This window comes from Hippocampus zosterae, chromosome 10, assembly GCF_025434085.1.
Source record: "Hippocampus zosterae strain Florida chromosome 10, ASM2543408v3, whole genome shotgun sequence".
Lineage (NCBI taxonomy): Eukaryota > Metazoa > Chordata > Actinopteri > Syngnathiformes > Syngnathidae > Hippocampus > Hippocampus zosterae.
The window spans coordinates 20,794,421-20,814,185 of record NC_067460.1 but is presented as its reverse complement, the minus strand read 5'-3'; the positions used below and the strand labels follow the sequence as shown (position 1 = coordinate 20,814,185).

Below are 19,765 nucleotides of genomic sequence, written 5' to 3'. Positions count from 1 at the left end.
TTCTTTACCAAAAAATCAGCTTTCTTTATCAAAAGGACAAAAACTTCATTGAATACAAAACACGTATTGCTCAAGATTGTTAGTTTCCACGCATTATGAACTACTGTATATGTGTACAAGGTGAACAACACGATATCCGCATTACTGATAATAAATCATGGATTATATGACAAAACCCACACATCGTCATTTGATTTCCCATTGAAATCTGTTTATTGAAGGTGTAGTACGAAAACCATTAAGCAAAATGTGAAAGCAACTGCATTAAGGGAATCCTGTATAAACCAACCATGTTGTCAACTATGAAAAACAATTTAACACTGAAAGTAACACAGGACAATTAAACGTCTTCCCAATATGAGAAATCGCAGTATTTTGCAGTAAGTACGTCTGGTTACGTGTACTTGGCAAAAAAGTACCAATTAATGACATATGGCAAGACGAAGTTTATGGTAAAATTAAAAAAAAACATTTTAAATAAACACCTTGCTGCTGACATAATGGCCAATCAATCCTTTCTCCATCAAAACCAGACCTATTTACAGGTACAAGACAAATGTAAAGGGAAATGAAAAAACAAGATCAACATAATGGGAAAACATTTGGCTCATGTGAACTCATAATACAGGCAAAAAGAGTTACATGTATCATGAATTCACAAAGGAGTGCTGGAGTCTTAAGTGACAATGTGAATTGGTTTGTCAGTTGCGCATGCTTTGACGTTTGCCCACCTGGAACTGTTGCTTGTCCATGTGATCACTCCAAAAAAAAAACAAACAAAAAAAAAAACAATTATCTGCACGTCTGAGACTACAGTAAACTTAGTTGACCCCTGAGTTTCTAATGCAAAACTAGTGTATGAAATACCTCCTTACAGTGTTTCTTAGTGCAAGCCAGCAATATGCTTAGATTTAACAGAGGTATATTAGATAGCACCCAAGATTCCTCACAAATTTACTCTGCTGGCCAAAATAACAAGCAGGATTGGCAGGTGGCGTTTTGATCTGTATCCTTGTGAAGACCAGCAGTTCAAATGCTTGAATTTGCTAGATTACATCTATAAATGTGTTTTTCATAGAAAATATAAATATCCCTGAAAGAAACAGATTCACAGCATATTTCAAGGAAACCAGTGCTGCTACCATAACATCAAGTGTCTTTACAGTCTCCAGTTGTCACCCCTCTTCAGCCTTCACTCGCTGTCATGATAAAGGACAGTCCGCTTCCCCCGGTTCCGGGTGTTAACGCGGCCCTTGTTCCGCGGTTTGCTGTACGACTCGTCACTGTCCTCTTCCTCCAAGACGACTTGTGGCCGGCGCTGCCTTAATTGGCGAGCGGCAGTCCTTTGGCCATGCTTGGCCCGTCTTGGGCTCCGCCTCTTTGGACTGCTGTGGGACCCTGAGCTGGCATCAGTGTTTTCACTGGCCGTGGATGACTGCTCGCTTTCGGAGTCTGAACTGTGATGACTGCTGCAGCTTTCCTTCCGCCTTTCGTGTTTGGGCCGCTTCTCACTCGTCCCTCTCCGCGAGCGTCTGACATCACCTTCCTCTTTGCTGGAAGTTGACTCGGGAAAGGCATTCTCTTCCTTGTCTTGTTTTGATTCCCGTTTGGGACGCTTGCCACTCCTGTTGTTCTTGGCCACTGACTCACTCTCTTCATCTTCAGATCCCGAGGCGCAAGTCCGTTTTCTTTTGGAAGACTTTTGAATCCTGCTTTCGTTCTGAGAGGTTTTCTTCCACTTGCTCGTATTACAGGAGTCTTCCCTAGGAACTGAGCCTGCTTTTTTGCTGTTTCTCATGTTGCTCTGGCTCACAGATTCTTCCTCGGAAGCAGAGCTGTCGCTGATGTATTTCTTTTTAGGCAGCACTCTTAAATTAAGACGCTTGTTGGACGTGTTGCCCGACTCATCTGACCCTTCGTCCGATGAACCAGTCGAACGTTTTCTCCTCGACTTCTTGGGTTTAAAGTCCTGCTCAGAACTTTCCAAAGCAGAAGTGTCATTCCGAGGTCGTTTTGGCTTGACGTGGTTCCTCGCAGACCTCCTGTTCTTGTGCTCAAAATGATCACTGGAGCGACTGCTTTCCGCTTCGCTCTGTTGATCTTTTTTCAATCTTTTCTTGTGGTATTTCTTCGGTGTACGACTGAGCGCTTTGGAATCACCTGCATCTGGTTTATGAGCTGATGCAGGTGTTTGTCGATTTTGGCTTTTAGACATTGACCCTTTGCTCTTTTTAGAGTCCTTGAGCGGAGTTTCCTCCTTGTTTCTTCCATTTTGGTGTGGCCGTCGTTGAGGACAGTCCTCTTCATCTGAACTTATGGGAAGGTGGCGTCGGGTGGCCCTTCGTTTAGTGCTCTCTTCCTCCCCCTCTGCTTCCTCCTCACTGGTAATCCTACTCTTCCTGGCTGAGGCTCTAGTTGGCTTCTGACGCGCAGCAGCCTGATTATCATGCTCCTCCTCCGCATCTCCAGAACTCTCGTCTGCAGCTTCTTCCTCCTCAGAGCTGCTGTCCAACTTGTGTTTTGGGCCATGTCCGTTCACGCAAGTCAAAGTTCCTGCAAGAGAAGCTGTGATTTTTTTTTTGTTGAAAAAACGCTTCAGGATTTAAAGATATGAAGATAAAGTAACACACCATTGCCCTTTGTGTTGGTTGACATTCTCGTATGTCCAGCCAGCTTGTTGTGAGAGGAGCTTGAAGAGCTGCTGTCATTACCATTTTCCTCACCCTGGGATTCTTCAGACAATTTCTTTGAAGCTGGAGCAAAAGAATCAAATGTAAAATTTACCAATTTTAAGCCTTTTCATGCAATATTTTCATCAACGTGGTATGGCAAAATTAGTACAGTGGTGGTAAGGTCATTGAGCGGCCAGAAATTAAGAAGAAGGTTGTGGTGAAAGGTTTACAGATTGAAATAGTGCCGTGGTAAGCTGATCTAATTGGACCACTTTTATGAAAATGTGACTTCATGTGCCTAAAACAAAGCCTGAGGGATGTCAGCACATGAAGAACACAGCTACCCACCCGGTTGCTCTCCGTCTGACTCAGAGCTGCTCTGAAGTACTGTGGTGCGTTTGCCGGCCTGGGAAGTCTTGCGGGGACGGCTCCTTATTGGCTCTTCTTCGTCGTCGTCTTCCTCCACCTCCTCTTCCTCCTCTACGTCGTCATCATCCTCATCTGATGCTTCAAGGAGTTTTATCCTGTTGACAGCTGCTCTTGCCGTTTTCCTCTTGAGTGATCTGCGGATAGTTATTTCATCCTCCTCTTCTCCATCAGAACCTTGGGATAGGGCTCCGTCGGAATCCTGGAGCTGACGTCTGTCCCGGGCAGAGGACCAGCTTGCATGACCGTTCATCTCCGCTCTGCCCTCTGCATACACAATAATGGCCAACCATGATGTTTGGTTGCATCATAAAACTGAATGCTAAACTTTTACCTGTCTTTTTTCTGCCAGCAGCGGTGTTTCTGGTCAGGCGTGTGCTCCTGCTCTTTGCTGCCCTACTGTGATAGCAACGACCTGAAGAATGGGAAGACGATTCTCCATTCTCTTGCCCTGCGCCTTCACTGTCAAACGGCTCCTCGTCTTCTTCCTCAACCTCCTTCTCATCACTGTCACTCTCGGCGACTAGCAAAAAATATTTCCATTCATAGCAGAGCAAGAAATACTACCGGTCATTTGTTGAATGAACACAGCGTACTGATTCTCCAACATGAGGCATAACTGACCCTTTTTACGCTGTTTGGAAGAGCTGCCTCTTTTAACTCTTGCTTTCTGCTTGCCTTGATGTTTGGAAGAACCTGGACGTGTCTCCTCCTCTGACTCGCTGAGTTCACTGTCGGACTCTGAGGAACAACGCCCAAAATTCCTTACAATGACACACACTCGAAAGGGAAGCAACTGAATCATCACTGTGCTTTAATATCTGAACATCGCAAAAGAGATTGAAGCAACTGCTTTTGCCATCTACAATACGGGGAAACTACATTTCTTTGTACCTGCTGTTGATGAAGCACCTTTAGAAGCGGAGTCATCTTCCGAGGAGCTGTGACCGGTGCTGCTGCTCCGAGGCTTCCTGGCTCGCTCAGGAACCAAGGTTTTTGCTGAGGTAGATTTGGCCCTGGTCACAAACTCCACTTTTTCCTGAGTTTTGACACCATCCTTCTTTTGACTGAAAAGGAGAAGAGACAACCTCTCATGAGACATTAATTCAAGAATAAAATATTAGAGCATTAATTGCATCGCAACTGCCTGGACTATTTTCCGATGGAGCTGTAATTACCTAAATTCTCTCTTTACAAAGATGACGCTTAGTTTTGAGTGATGGTATAAGGGCCATTCATTTAACAGTTATCTTGCTGCATCATACTAAGAAGTACCTCTCGGTATTTTGAACAAAATTCCTCAATATGACGTAATGCAGTTTGACAACGCTGGAAATTACAACCGATTGAAAAAAGAAAAACAAAATGCTAACTGAGTAGTTAATTCTTTGTAAATATAGTTGTTTGACTCAGCTCTTGTCTTGGATTACCGTGACAGTGTAGAGGTGTACTTAAGTGTCTGTGAGCTATAAAAGAGATTTGTGTGTGCTCTCTTAGTTGCTGGAGTACTTGTCAAACAAAGTACCGTATATTGACAGTCACGCATCAATGTCAATTCTTTGTTTTGACACGCCTCTACATTTGATTGAAGCAAAACTGGGGAAACAAGCACACCTTGGGGTGCTGACGGACGGATCATGTTGCGTTTTCTTTTTGAACCGCTGGCTGCGACGGAGCCTAGCGTTGCTCTTCACTGCTGTTTTGTAATCTGATATGATTGTTCGGATTTGCTCCTCGAAGAAGGCGGAGAGACGCAAGGTCATGCTGTAAATCTACAAGAAAAAAAAATTCATGAGTCTAGCGAGCAACCTTAAAAGGAAAATATGAAAGTCATCATATGGAGACCTTAGTCACACCACTTTGACAAAATTCTAATCAACCCAGTTTGTATTCTTACCTTGGACCGTTTATTGGGTGTGTAAGCTTTAGCATTTGCAAATATTAAGCGTGTGTCTTTGCAAAGCTCAATCGGATTTTCATAACGTTCTTCCCCCAAGGTCCTTCTTACAGTCCCAAAGTCCATTGGTGCGTCGATGATATCATGGTAGTCCTGGAGACATAAAGCAAACAGTTAAGAATGCAACCGAAAGTGAAGAAAATGAGGAACAGTTTGATTGTAGCATTATAATGCGGTGTTTAACTGACAGGATAGTTCTCAGGATCCACAGGCTGTCTGAATGGCTCAGAGTCCTCACACTCAAATATGTAATTGAGGAGATTTTTACACTGCTCCTTCCAAGCATCTCTGTCTGGGAGCACCTCCACCGAGCGCTGCAAATAGTAGAGAAGGAGGTCATTAAACAAAGTTTTCACCTCAAGATGCAATATTTCCCATCATTCACTTTCATATTGATATGAATTTCACACAGTTCCTACTGATGAGCATGAGAATGATGTTTACCTGACGCAGCCTGTGTCCCGAGGAAGTTCCTGGTGCCTCTGCATCTGCTTCCTGTGAGAAAAACAAATGATCTTTTTTTTAATTGAACCGTCTCAGTGCTTCAATTGTAGCCGTTTTAATCACTACACACAAACCGCTCTCATTATATGAGTGAATCATTATAAGAGTGAGTCCCTTTTTTTTTTTAAACAGAAAAACTGTGTTATAAACATCCACACACAGAATCTTTATTTTTCCTCCAAATTCAGTCAACGTTACAAATATTAATACATACCAATTACAGTCTGGCTAAGGTAAATTTTCGATTAATACCTCACGAAAATTCTTACTAACATAGGTGATTCTAACCATTAAAATTCTGATTCAGAATTTCTGCTCTCGAATTTATTGAGAAATTGATGTTTACTTTTCAAAGGAGGTGAACTCTTATTTAGGTATATCAAGATAATTAAAGATATCTGGTAATAATATACCTGGAAAATGACAGACATACGTAAAAAGAGTAAAAAGGTAGTTGATAACCTTACGTACCTCATCATCCTCATCCATTTCTTCAACAACACTATAAATCTCCATGATGTCTGCGCATCTAGGATTACTGCAGAAAGGAGGACATAAGTCACTCTAAATTTGCAAACAATAATTTGTTGGAGAATTACATATCTTGACAATAAAAGAAATTCAGGGACCTACTTGACAAATTTCTGTAGGACATTACTAATGATTTTTGCAGAGTGGGCAATCTTGCTCCTTGGCTCGTTGAAAGTGCGGGCGTTGTGTGCAATGTATCTGACATCCCAAATTAATGCTGATAAGCGTCTGTGGACCAACAGAGGTTGTGTGTCAGTGCATACTGTCTAATACAGCACAGCCATTAAAATAATTCTGGACTGAGTAAAATAGAAATTATTCCATTAGTCATTTCTAGTATCAAGACTGACCTGTAGTACTTGTTCAAGAGTCGTAATCTTATGGTGTCCAGATCAGTTGGGTAAGCAATCACAGTACAGTAGGTGGGATACTGAATCAGGTCTACAGGGCCAGAGAAAGGAGCAGCAATCTCTGTGATAGAAACACCAGAAGGGAGTGTTAGTTTGATGATGTTTCATTGAGGGAGAACTCAAATATTTTGACAGTTATGTGACATTTAATTGGATTGAACAGCAAAGTTATGAGGCGTAATAGAGTAGATAGTGCCATGAGTTGATAGGAAAGAGGTTTCAGTGCATCAAGTACACACCAACAGTGATGAGCTGGCCAATACCAGCAACGATGCGCTCACACTCTTGGTCCCGGCTCCTCTCCCCCCACTCTCCTTTCAGGGGCTTGTACATCAACTCGCTCATCTCCTCTGCCGTAACAGGGATGCTGCCTCCTTCCGTCTCTGGAAGCTCAGCTGCAAAGCAGAGAAGCACTCAATAAGGTATCACTAAACGTCAGGAAATATCAGGTGAGACTGTACAAAAAAGAAATTATCGGGAGTGTCTGTTCAGAAATGGGTTGCAAAACAGCCTACACCTATTGTTGCTTCCACATTTCACAGCCAAAGATGAGAGTACCAGCGGAGTGTATGGCCGAACATTACCATCATCTGGAATTGGCTCCATATCCCAAGGACTCAGCTTTTCATTTTCCCCATTGTCCCACCTAATGAAATTGAACAACATTGAGTTTGTGACAAAGGCAAGTTTCTGACACTATCCAGGCAAATCATTCTGTCTCGATTATCGCCCACCTGACTTTAAAGCACTGGAAGAGACTGTCAGAGTATTCTGGCTGGTATGGCTCCTGACAAATGATGGTGCCAAACCACCAGGCATCGTCTATTACCGAGCGGAACCGGTCACCTGCAAAAATGGCAGAATATATCTTTGTACAAGGCCTAGCAAAACTGATATTTAAAATGCCCTTGTGAAATATTACAAGTCTGTCACCCATAACTGCTCCGATCAGTTTGTAGGAAAAACCAAGAGAATAAAACGTGCTGCCCTGCAAGACAGTCTTCTGATTGATTTCATGCATTAGTTCTATCTTGACTCACCTGGTTGCCAGTTTCTACGAAGTGCCTCATCATAACTTTGCCTCAGCACCAGGAAATCAATTACATCAGGCATGTCATGATATCTGTAAAGAATAATCAGTTGTACTTGAGTAAAATAAACCCAAAAGTGGTTAGCAGGTTCACTTAGTTTTCTATTTTTGGCTTTCCATATCTTCCCTGATGCCTGGCAAAAGTGACTTACTTGACAGAGAAGGACTTGTCTGTGATTTTGCCTGTGCCGTGGTCGATCAGAGTCATTTTCAAACAGCAGAGTGTCGGAGGGCAGACTTCATATTTGATTCCAGTAATCTTAACAAACTCTTGGTCCTGAAAAAGAAGCAGTAGGATTTTTCCCCCCCAAGAACGTAAAATAGAATTTGAAGAGAACAACTATTCTTTTTTCCTGTCGTGAATAAACCAGGTACATTTAATTAGACCTACATGAGTGACTATTTTTCAAATTTGCTTCACGTTCCTACGCTCTCATTTGTCTTACCCGAAGCTCCATTTTCTTCCAGGGTTGCTTGTCTAAATTGATGGGGTACAAATCATTACGTCGTACAGCCTCAACATATGCCTCATGGCCTTGTCGAAAGTAAATCACCTAAAATAGACAAAAAAAATTACATGCGCTCGCATACACACGCACACACACCGTTTTGACTGGTAACAAATACTGCCAGAGGAAAACAATGTGAGAAGATGGATGAGCTATTGGTAAAAGCATCAACAGCAAATTGACTGATGATAATATTTAAGAGGTTCAATTTAGTTTTTAAAAACACACCTCATCACCCATCTGGGGAACAAAAGGAGATTTCCTCGGAATGACATCAGTGATCCATAATGAGGGTCGAAATTCGTTGGACACTTCTCTGTTGATGGATGGTCTGACTTTGGGGCGCTGATTAAAGAATATAGAAAAATTGAGATTTGGGGTTAAGAGGAAGAAATTGGATTGGGCCCAACAGTTCAAGACGTTTTGAATGTTCAGTAAAATACAGAATTTAATGCAGCTATGTAGATCGAGTAATATTGACGGTATATTGAAAGAAGAGACTCACTCCCATTCAATCAACTAATGTGTGCCAAGGTTGTCGTAGATAAGATGCCAAACCAGGCGGAAAGGTCAAAGTGACACAATGGCCTAGCTCAAGTCACCTATCTAATTACTAAGCGAGCCAGTCTAACAGCAGTACTTCCCAACTCACTCTGGGAGACTTGTTCTTTGGTTTCTTGGGTTTGTCTTTTCCTTTTCCTGCATTTTTTCCCTCCTCGTCACTCTGTTGCTGCTGTCGCTGCTCTTTGTCGTCCTCCTCTTCGTTGTCTTCCTCCTCCTCTTCAGAACTGCTGAGCTGGCGTCGTACTCGTTTACGCGATGACAAGGGAGTCGATGGCTGCAGATTGATGCCAGCATCTGCTGTCCAGTCTGAATACTCACTGGACGAGTGACTGCAAAATGTTCAGCCAAATTAATGAATCCATGCAAAATGTTATTGACTGCACTTGCATAGAAAAACAGATCAGCAGGTTTAAGCGTGCTACCTAAAAACCAACTACAATATGTAAATACCTTGGGCTATCACTATTCCACTCCTCATCATTAGATGAGTCCAGTTCACTGCCATCCAAGTCATTGTCCTGGACAGACAACACAGCAGACCATTTACTATCCAATAAAGTGACTTTGACTGCAGTGAAACGACATTTCGAAACAGGTCACAAAAGAGTGGTGAATGTGATACCTCGGTGTGAGCGTCAGAGCTTGCCGTCTCCTCACCCTCCTCACATGACAGGTCGATGAATTCCAGCGTGTCGCTGCGACTTTGTGCTCGCTTTGCAGGAGGAGGCTCCTCATCAGAATCATCCTGAGAGAATATTGATGTGGAAAGGTTTGTAAATGCTTTAGATGATGCATTGCTTGTGACTTGTGCGCGATCAGTCCAGTGTGCATGGCAAATAAACAGAAATAAGATTAAAAGTAGGACTGAACAATGTTGAAAAATTATTTGATTGCAATTTTGATTCCTCAATAAAGCAACTGCAATTTAACATGATTCTTTTTTTCAAGGTCTTCTTTCCATTTATTTCGATACAAACAAGTCATAAATTAAGGTAATTTGGTTTGGAAATGAACAGTGTGCCTTTTTTCTAAATCGGGCCATTTTCTCTGGTAAATAAGCTTTGCTCCGATTAGTTTGCTGTTATGTTTAATTTGATATGGAAAGCTTTCCTCTGATTGGTAGCTGCTGAACACCGTGTCTCTGGCTCAGTTGAAATTCAATGGGCCGCAGGCTGAATTGTGGCAAGCCACATTGCACTCTGTCCGGTTGCCCTGCAGGAAAAGGTTTCCTACGTTGTTTTCTTCCTGCCTGGGGTAGACTGATGAGCACAAGTTCAAGTCAACTTTATTGTGACAAAGCGAGGGTCTCTGGTTGGTTTTCCATTTTCGCTTGATTTTATTTTATTTAAAAAAATAAATAAATCTGCCTCCTTTGCTGACTGGATGTGACCTCGCTGTGGCCAGAAGGGAGCTTTATCGAAGTGCGTGTAGATATGATTGTGCTGCTTTAAACATGCAGATGTATTTGTCCAGTGTGTAAAAGCTGATGTTACAAAAGCTACCCATGAAGAAATGTGGTCAAAAATACCCGAGAGAAATGCTGGGAATACAAAGCTGCAGGAAATCTGACCATAACACCCACAAAACCAAAACCAGGAGAAAGAAAACAACCTACTCGGCAGCTGCTGTACATTATGCGTCTCTTCTTTGCGTTGTATAAGGCCACCTCATCTTCCCCTTTGGCAACCCTTATGTCCACCTGGTCTCTGGAAGACAATGAATAAAATAAAATGAATAAATAAATAGACTACATATATCCTTGTTGTGTCAAAAAACATAAAACCTTGAGTAATTCCTGATCAAATGTAATTTATTATTAGTATTAAGTGATTATTTTTTACTGAACATGTCTGCATCAAGTAGAACCCATTCAAATTCACAAGCTATGTTCAAAATTTCAGGAGTGTCAGATTTGCGTCTACCTGTAGCTGCTCGGGGAGAGCTCTGGCACCACCACCCGACGTCTCCAGGCCTGTAGGTCTCTCTCCGTAGCCATTTGACTGCGCGGTGCATTCTGGTGCATTTGTCTGACACCTTCCACCTGTCCACTCCGCCGTAGACCCACATTAGGAGGAGACTGCACTTCTGCGCGATCATTTACAGACACTGCAGGAAAGAGGAAAAATAGGTTCCAAGGGTATTAATTAAGACAAACAAAACAAGGAGTGAAGTATTATATGAATGAACCCACACAATCATACCTCTGCGTGGAGTGCTTGGGGCTGGTGGCACTGCTGGCCCCTGGACCTCTGCAGGCCCCACCTCTAAGGCAGCCTGGTTCTGACGCTCCTGTTGCTGCTGAAGGTTTCGGATGGCCTCGTCGAGTAGGCTGCCGCGTCTGATGGCAACCTCCTCAACTTCTGCAGTCTGCTGACTAATCACTTGCTCCACTACCTCGCCGTCACCTGAACAAGATATCAAGGAAGAGCATGAGGGTAGAGCACAGGTTAAAATGAGCACATTCATACTGTTGGTTATGTTCTTACTGGTAGCAACATAGCCCAGCTGAGGAACCAAGTGTTCTGCTGCAACATTCTCTCGACCTGGAACAAGCCGCTGATACCTGGAAACCCGCATTTGATTTAAATCTCAAAAAAGTGCCAAAGCCCTTGATATTATTACCATTCTGAGAAGTCAAAACACAGAGGGGCACAATATTGATGGCAAACAACTGTCAGTCCACCTCGGTGGATGTGGGTTTCCATCCACGTCCACTAGAAAAGGCGGGGGCATGAGATGTGGGGCCTGTTGTGTCTGCTCATCAAGGACAAAGCCATTGGCATCTCGAATCAAAGGTCTGTAGTCCGTGTGGAAGAAAACCTGGTCGGGAAGCTTTATGTGGACCAAGAGAAATAGACGTTAGTTAAACAAGATTTGCATTGGGGACATTGAAGTTTTGAACCTGTAACAGGCATTCCTACATACTCAGTTCCTACAAACGTCAGTGCAATTTTTGTTCTTGCCTTTTCATAAGGTTTTGAGCTACCAAAGCCAAAGATGAGCAGATGCCCATGGGAGTCTGTACAGGCAAATCGTTGACCATCAGGAGTGAACTTGCAGTCGAAAACTGCGCCATAACCTTGGCCCTCAATCTAGATTTTAAAAAAGGAAAAAAACACAACAACATAAAAATAAGTATGAGAATAACTCTTCACACAGGCAAAACCCCTCTGTAACGCCAACGTGGTTCTCCTCAAATTTTTTGCTCACAGACAAATCGATAGAAGGTGAAAAAGACTGAAGACTATCAAATTAAGAATGAACAGTTCCTTGATGAATGCCATTTCATTAAATTGATTTAGTGTACCATGTTGAAGTAGTGCTGTGTGCTTGTCCCTCGCAGCAAGTCCCATATGAAAACATTTCCATCATGGCCCGCCGACAGAATAATCCGGGTGTCAAAGGGGTGTGGCTCAAGAACAAACACTTCAGCCTCATGGCCCTGGAAACAAGGTTCATCTTAGTCATTTTTATCATGTTAAGAATAATTATCAAAATTTGAATAATTAGGTGCAACGTGCTGTGCAAGATTACTTTGAGGACATGTAGCAGCTGTCCTGTGTAGGAGTTCCACACTTTGATCAGATAGTTACTGACGGTGGTGATGACGGTATTGTCATGGCAATCCCATGCTACCATCGTGACTTTGGGTTTGAAGTAACTTTCCTCTTCATTCATTGGCTCGGCACTAATGAATAAAAGCTTGTTATTAATTCAACAGTTTCTAATAAAGCAAAACGTTTCTAAAATCATGCCAATATTAAATATGTATTCCACATTAGTCCGGTTTCAAAAGCATATAAATTTCAACAGATATTTTTCCAAGTTGAGAGACAACAGGTTCAAACAAATCATGTCTAGGGATGGGTGCCGAAGTTGGTACTTGGTTTCGACCATTTTTAATTATTATTACTGATTCATATGAAATCAAACGGTGACATGTTTCAATACCAAGTGGATCCTATTGAGAAGAGTCAGCGATTTTCCATGTGGCACTTGAACACAGCACCAAGGTAATTGTATATTACTGTGTGGACCACAATACAGATTTATGTATACAAAATATTAATATTGTTAACTGGAGATATTTTCTATGGACAGCAAACACCACGCTTACCCAGGAAGAGTGGTGGACATGTTGAGCAAGATGCATCTCCACTGCTGGCGCTGATGGAGCCTCCAGATCCTTGCGGTTCCATCCCGGCTTCCACTCACAAACCTGGGAAGTTACAATAACTTTAAACACAACACTTTTTCATTAACGAAACACTCACATCCACAACCAGTGATGGGTGAGATGTTTAAATAAAGTAATTTACTAAATGCATACCTTTCACCTGAGTGGCAAAATTGGATGCTGTCAACTTTGTCCTAAACAGAACCAACATACAGAGATGGTTAACAGGCAAACACTGCCTTTGTCGAATCAAAGCTAATATTCAACTGAAAGTTTAGGCAAGTCAACTTACTGTGTGCTCATGGAGCTCTGATATCTTTTCTGGATTTCCAGTCCCCACGTAATATATTCTGATCACGTCATCAGTGCTTCCTGTGGCTAAGAAAATTCCACCTGCAGAGATGGTAAAGGAACACTTATGGATCTCACACTGAAATGAGATACCTTCTCAATTTACTAACAACGTGCACAGCGGTTGGACTAATTACCTGGACTGAATGATGAGCACACGGTCTGAACTCCTGGTCTCGGACGTTCTATAAACTTGTGTGGACGATCACTTTAAGGAAAACATATTTAGTCAAAATCAGAGTATATTTCAGTTAGTCCATACCATGTAATTTTCCAAAATAGGCTTTTTTTAAACTTAAAAGCCCCTGTAAAGTGAAAATAAATGTCGTCTAAATTTGGCATACCGTAAGAGAGTTAGCGTGTAACAACCCAAAAACAAAAAACCTCAAGTTTACAAATGAAACCAACCCCGCAACACTGTCAATTTAGCAACCTGGAAAAATGGATGCCGTTTTGTTTAGCATCTTTCTTATAACGATATTGTAAATGTAAAATGTGCTAGCTATAAAAATCCCCCTGGGTCATGGTGGGGCCTCGTCACGCAGAGAGAACAAGGCACTTATTTATTGACCAGTCATTCATTGAAGAAGTTCCATTTTGTGAGAGAACACAAGGAATAATCAGTTTAAAGCTACACCCACCTGAAGTTGATGTTGTTGACATCCCACTGCCAAAAGCATACCGTAGCATCGGTACCAGTGGACAACATGTAACGTTTTGAGCCCTTGGCAAATGGTGAAAACTGAAAGAACATAAATTAATCAAATTGCATAAAATTGATATACTGTCAGAAACCACTAAAAGGTGCACAGTTCACAAAACTGCACAACTTAAGAGTACATGGAGTAGGTACACAATGTATTCAGACCACCTGAAATTTTTCAGTCCGTCCTACTGCAGCTACTTGCTAAAATCATTTGAACTCATTTTTTTCCAACCAGAGCAATATTGACAGGGGGGGAAAAAAGACTTGAAGACATGTTTGCGGATGTATTAAAACAAGAAATCTCTCTCTCCTCTCTCTCTCTCTCACTCTCTCTTCTCTCTCTCATCTCTCTTCTCTCTCTCTCTCTCACTCTCACTCTCTCTCTCATCTCTCTCTCTCTCTCTCTCTCCTCTCTCTCTCTCTCTCTCTCTCTCTCTCTCTCTCTCTCTCTCTCTCTCTCTCTCTCTCCTCTCTCTCTCTCTCTCTCTCTCCTCTCTCCTCTCTCTCTCTCTCTCTCTCTCTCTCTCTCTCTCTCTCTCTCTCTCTCTCTCTCATCTCTCTCTCTCTCTCCTCTCTCTCTCTCTCTCTCTCTCTCTCTCTCTCTCTCTCTCTCTCTCTCTCTCTCTCTCTCTCTCTCTCTCTCTCTCTCTCTCTCTCTCTCTCTCTCTCTCTCTCTCTCTCTCTCTCTCTCTCTCTCATCTCTCTCTCTCTCTCTCTCTCTCGGGATAATCCTACACCTTTATTGGTGTCTGGCTGTGTTTAGGTATATTGATTGGACTTGATTGGGAAAGACATACGGTGTCTTTGTGAGACCTGACATCAAAGAGCATGTCAGAAACAAAAATCCATCAAATCAAAGGAAATGCCCGAAGAGCTCAGAATGAGACGGCAATAAGACGTGGCCTGCTTAATCCGGAAGACATTTGGGTCGACCGGACTCTTCCTAGAGCTGTCTGTCTGGCCAAACCGGAGGAGAAACGTCTCGACAAGAGCAGTTAAGAATGTAAATATCACTGTGGCTGAGCTCCAGAGATACTGAGGGGAGACGGGACAAAGTTTTAGAATGCTAACTATCACTTGCAGCTGGACCATATGGAAGAAGTCTTCTATCACAATATAAACCATTTTATATCAAAATGATATACCACAATAAAGTTATTTTCAGCTTTTCTATAAAAAAAAAATATACAGTATCCCGTGCTTATATTTTGACACTTTAAAATGGCATTTAACAGACCCGAATCAAATGAGAAAAGCATCCAGTAGTCCTGCTATCTAAAATTTTCTTGTCCTGGGAAATCTTTGTACAACGATGAGATTTATTTCAGCTTTCATTGATGGAGAAACACCATTTACAGATCTGTGTCGGAGCGACTCCCTAAACAGTGGGGTGTGGCCCAATAATACCTTTTTCTTTTCTTCTTGGGAGGGTTAAAGCTTGACATACAGGAAAATCACAACCTTGCACAGCAACCAACCAAATAGGATAATCAGCCGTACAATGATACAAGTTAACAGTTCATTATAAGATACAGGTTAATTGCTGTTAAATGTCAAATTTCCACTACATTATCAAACGTAAACAGAAGAGACACAATGAATTAGAGAAAAGCCTATCAGGAAACTGCTGCAAAATACAGGGTGGCCCACTTAAAAGTAGCCCGGATTTTTTTTTAAATTAAAATATTTTTTTATTTTTTTCAAAACTGTATTTAATTACGTGAATGTTACAAGTGACCCAAGTCTTGCCAAAACCTGTTTTTATACTTACAGGTTACAAGAGATGCTGGAAGTGTTCCCAAACTGCTCCGGTTATACACGTTGGCGCTGTGCCAATTTTTGTTTGTTTTAGATTATACACGAACAGTAGTGCTCCTACCTTCTCCGGGTGCGTACCATACCTCAAGAAAATAGGTGTTTTCCTTGCAGCAGAGAATAGTGATTGTGGAAGGCTATGTGCGAACCGGATCAATTAAGAAAACACAAGAGGCCCTCACTCGCGAGTACCCACAAACAAAACCAACCGGCTAAACGTTGTGTTCAGAGCCTGGTTAAGAAATGGCGAGACACTGGCTCTCTTGCAAACGTGAAGAAGCAGAGACCTAAATTAGTCCGGACGCCCGAAGTTGTCAGTGATGTTCAGCAGCGAATTACAAATACCTTGTAACATTCACGTAATTAAATACATGTTTTGAAAAAAATTAAAAAAATATTTTAATTAAAAAAAAATCCGGGCTACTTTTAAGTGGGCCACCCTGTATAAACCTAACCTCTGGAGGGCAGAATTCACAATAATGCCGTAATATCGTCTGAATGGTCAGGGTAAAAATTAAAGTTGATTCTTCATCCATGTGATTATTTGAGTTTTCTATTTTTAATGGACTGCAAGCATTTCTACAATTGATTTTTTTCTCTAAATTCAAAGTAAAGTAATGAGGAAAACCAATTTTTTTTTGCAAATGGCTGAATTATGACAAAGTGTGAAAGAGTGGGAAAATGGGTGAAAAAAGATGGTCTGAATACTTTCCATACGCACTGTAAACATGAATCACTAATAAAGTTAAACAAGCTCAGAGGTGGCTAGTAGCAATGTCGTTTTGTGAAGTTTAAAAAAAATGAGACATGGATTTACCTGGAGGGAGGTAATAGATCCACTGTGTCCCTGTAGCACAGCCACTGGCGCACAGGTACGAAGGCACCACACACGGATGGTTTTGTCACAGCTTCCCGCAGCAATTAGCGTATTCTCGTAACTGACGGCCAAGTCTGTGATTTCAGCAGAGTGTCCTCGCAATGTCGAATGAAGGCGCCCGTCAAAAGAAGACCAAATCTTCACCAAACAGTCATCTGAGCCCTGACGAGGAAGACGGCAAGGCTTACATTAAAAGATATCCATGCGGTGTGAGGTTTTCATATTTTTAAATGTCAAACAAATCACTGGCTATGTTACATATTGAAAATAAGTAATTTGGTACAGTTTTAACTGGACCAATATTAAGTTCCTTCTTACTGTGAAGATCCTGAGACCAGTGCGATCAAATGCAATACAATACACAGCAGACAAATGCCCCAGGATCCGCCGATGCAGATGCATGCGCCCATAGTTGCTGACAGGGTTGATTGAGTCGTCGCGCTGTGCTCCTGTCAGCTCTCTTCCGCGACAGATGTTCACTGTTAGCGACAAGATGCAAACTTTCAAGAGAGGGCTGCAAACTGGACACAACCAACACTAACATGAACACAGTAGTGGGCAGGACAGGAGGTACATCAGATATAAAAAGCTAGCAACACTGTTCAAATGCCAGATTATTATGATAGAAAATGAAAACAACACAGACAATATCAAAACCTCCTCCACAATGTGTACAACCCCCCCCCCCCCCCGCCCCCACCCATGTTGATTGTGGATTTTGCCTCTTGAAAATAGTTGACGTATTTTTCAATTGCGTACAGGCTATATGCCACATTAATGGTGGAAGGTTTTTTTTGCGAGAGGGTAGGCCTACCTATATGTGGAGCTTTCTTGGTGTTGAAAGGCCTCTCTGGTGGTCTGCCCCTGTGAAGGGCTGCGTATGATGAAGTTTTCAATCGCACACCATCACATTCTGGAAACACAAAATAAAGAAATTCTGTCCCTTTTTTAAAAATATATAAACATAGCTACATTTGATAATGGTCATGATTTCAAAGAGAGCATCTTCATGACATTTTTGCCATAATTCATGCCACTAGAACAACTACAATCCTCTGAAATTACAAAGTACCTTTCAAGGTCCTGAGCATCGACTGCTTTCCGGACCCCAGGAGTGAGTGCACACCGGGGACACAGGATGGCACGTCTTTGTCAAGAATAGGTCCGATCTGCTTACATATTTGTAACAAATGGTCTGGTGCAACATGTGTGTTCGCTGCAACCTGTGAGGGAGTGGGGAGAAGACAGCCACTTGACAATGTAAATACTCAAGAAATAACTCAATTGATTTGCTAATTTGAATAACAGCAAATGGCAAAAGAACCTTCAACGACTATTTGTTTCTGTATGATTCTTTGTCTTTACTGTTTGTGAAGAAAATCCAACTGGATATGTCAGTTTTCCATTTCTATAACAACATGCACTCTAGTATCTTGGACTGAGCGCGTAAAAAAGATTTTAAAATCCATAAAACTCTATAGTTTTTCAAAGTTACATCAAATTGACGTTGACTGGCTTGGTCACAATATTAACACCCCAATTATCAGAGGAATCAAATGTGCTTAAAGTGCTTCTTACCATTACATATATATTAACTCTGTATAACGTTTATAGCCATATCATGTTTATAGTCATGTTTTAACGAAACATCCTCGGACAAGACTGGTGGTATGGTTACGCTACTCATAATCTTTTCGGTGAAGCGTGACTCCCTATGCAAAACATTGACTTTTAATCGACCAATCAGAAAGCTGGTCACAGGCAAAACAACTCGCAGACAACCCATCTGTGCCTCTGATTGGCGAATGAAGCGGCCTCGCCAGTAAGCGAAGCCAAACTACCCACCCTATCTGCAGCACAACTGTCGTGGCTAAATTATAAATAAAACCATATGGTACATGAACGTCTACGGCGATTTTATCTGAATTCACGTCGAGTTATGTGTCAGGGGACAAGTTGTGACTTTGTACAATTTCACAGTTCAAATAAAGCCGACTCTACTTCAAAGAGATTAGAACAAAGAGAGTAAACAAGCGCTAAGCGTGGGATCCTGTCCTGTCGCGACACATTTACTACAATGAATTTAATCATAGTACAAAAGTCAAAATAACTCGTACCACATCTTCATATGATCTCGGGTGCTCGTTTCCCAGCCAGTCCAATCTCCCTGGTAAGAGCTGTCGAAAACAGATCTTGGTGAAACCGAAGTCTCAACTCAAAACAGGAGCACGTAAAACATGTATTTAGCTTGTAAAAAGAGAGTGATGTCAAAGGGTTGAAATACACATAAGCATTAAAGAGTCTAAACAAGTTGCAAGTTCCAACTCATCACCGTCGTATCGCATCTAAAGCACACATCACGAAGCGAGAACACATACCTGATATTCTTCGAGTTCGCTCACCAGTACCTGCAAGTCGGGTGGAAAGGGGCACTTAATTGCGACTACCTCTGACAAGGCTGTTATCAAGTAGCTAAGGGAAGTATTTTGAAATATAAAACATAAACGGTTACGTATGCTAGCTCACCTCAGCCGTTCTCCGACAGGGACCCGTTGTTAGGAAACGAGATATCAAGTAATAGAGCTCTGAAATTAAAAGACATCGGGGGCGATTGATGTAATGTAATTAACAGATGCAGTATCAAAGTAAATTGAGCGATTAACTGGGGGGTTCCTTATGCGGCTTACCCGTCTCAAGGAGCGAAATTTTCCGATTTTTGGCCATTTGACTTGGACGTAATATGGAGAGAAGCACACTGATGGGCTAACTTTGGAAAAAAACGGCGAAATATATGATATATATTTATTTAATTTCCGTCACACAGGTCTGTCCCCCTCCACGGTTGCTCCCGCTTGCTAGTCAGCCTGTTCGTAGTCGCCATTGGAAGGATGAGGCCTCCGCGATACCACTTACTTCCGCCACAGAGCCACACACACAGGAAAAGGGAGAGGGGAGGGAGGAGCGAGTCCAACAAAAGACCCTAAAAACCCTGCACGTTATCCTCTCGCTTGGCTAAATTCAACTAACCTGCTCGTACACTGTGTATACGTAAACGTGGAATTCAAAGTGACGACGATTAAATACTCATTCCTTTTAAATGCAAGGCGACAACCACGCAGGCGCCCCTTCCTTTTTGACCAAGGTCGCGAGTCCGACGCATGACGTCATGAGTAGTG

General features: G+C 42.1%; 1 protein-coding gene across 1 annotated transcript; it reads right to left on the bottom strand.

Moving 5' to 3' along the window:
• Window positions 1-189: 189 nt before the first annotated feature.
• On the bottom strand, window positions 190-19,655 carry brwd1 (bromodomain and WD repeat domain containing 1). Its single transcript, XM_052078338.1, has 44 exons — window positions 19,277-19,655; window positions 19,116-19,174; window positions 18,968-18,997; window positions 18,707-18,766; window positions 17,662-17,812; window positions 17,404-17,502; window positions 16,908-17,068; window positions 16,530-16,751; window positions 13,833-13,933; window positions 13,329-13,399; window positions 13,133-13,233; window positions 12,994-13,034; window positions 12,781-12,882; window positions 12,198-12,351; window positions 11,971-12,105; window positions 11,627-11,755; window positions 11,347-11,495; window positions 11,150-11,226; window positions 10,865-11,068; window positions 10,586-10,769; window positions 10,279-10,369; window positions 9,286-9,408; window positions 9,114-9,181; window positions 8,752-8,992; window positions 8,328-8,444; window positions 8,037-8,144; window positions 7,743-7,867; window positions 7,541-7,623; window positions 7,235-7,346; window positions 7,085-7,146; window positions 6,740-6,895; window positions 6,441-6,561; window positions 6,193-6,318; window positions 6,031-6,097; window positions 5,500-5,550; window positions 5,244-5,369; window positions 4,996-5,148; window positions 4,713-4,870; window positions 3,993-4,165; window positions 3,723-3,839; window positions 3,433-3,621; window positions 3,021-3,365; window positions 2,631-2,753; window positions 190-2,553 (listed from the first exon to the last, which is right to left on the bottom strand). Exons 1-44 carry the CDS (start codon window positions 19,311-19,313, stop codon window positions 1,193-1,195), a joined length of 6,663 nt encoding a protein of 2,220 aa, XP_051934298.1. The 5' UTR covers window positions 19,314-19,655; the 3' UTR covers window positions 190-1,192.
• Between the last annotated feature and the right edge of the window lie 110 nt (window positions 19,656-19,765).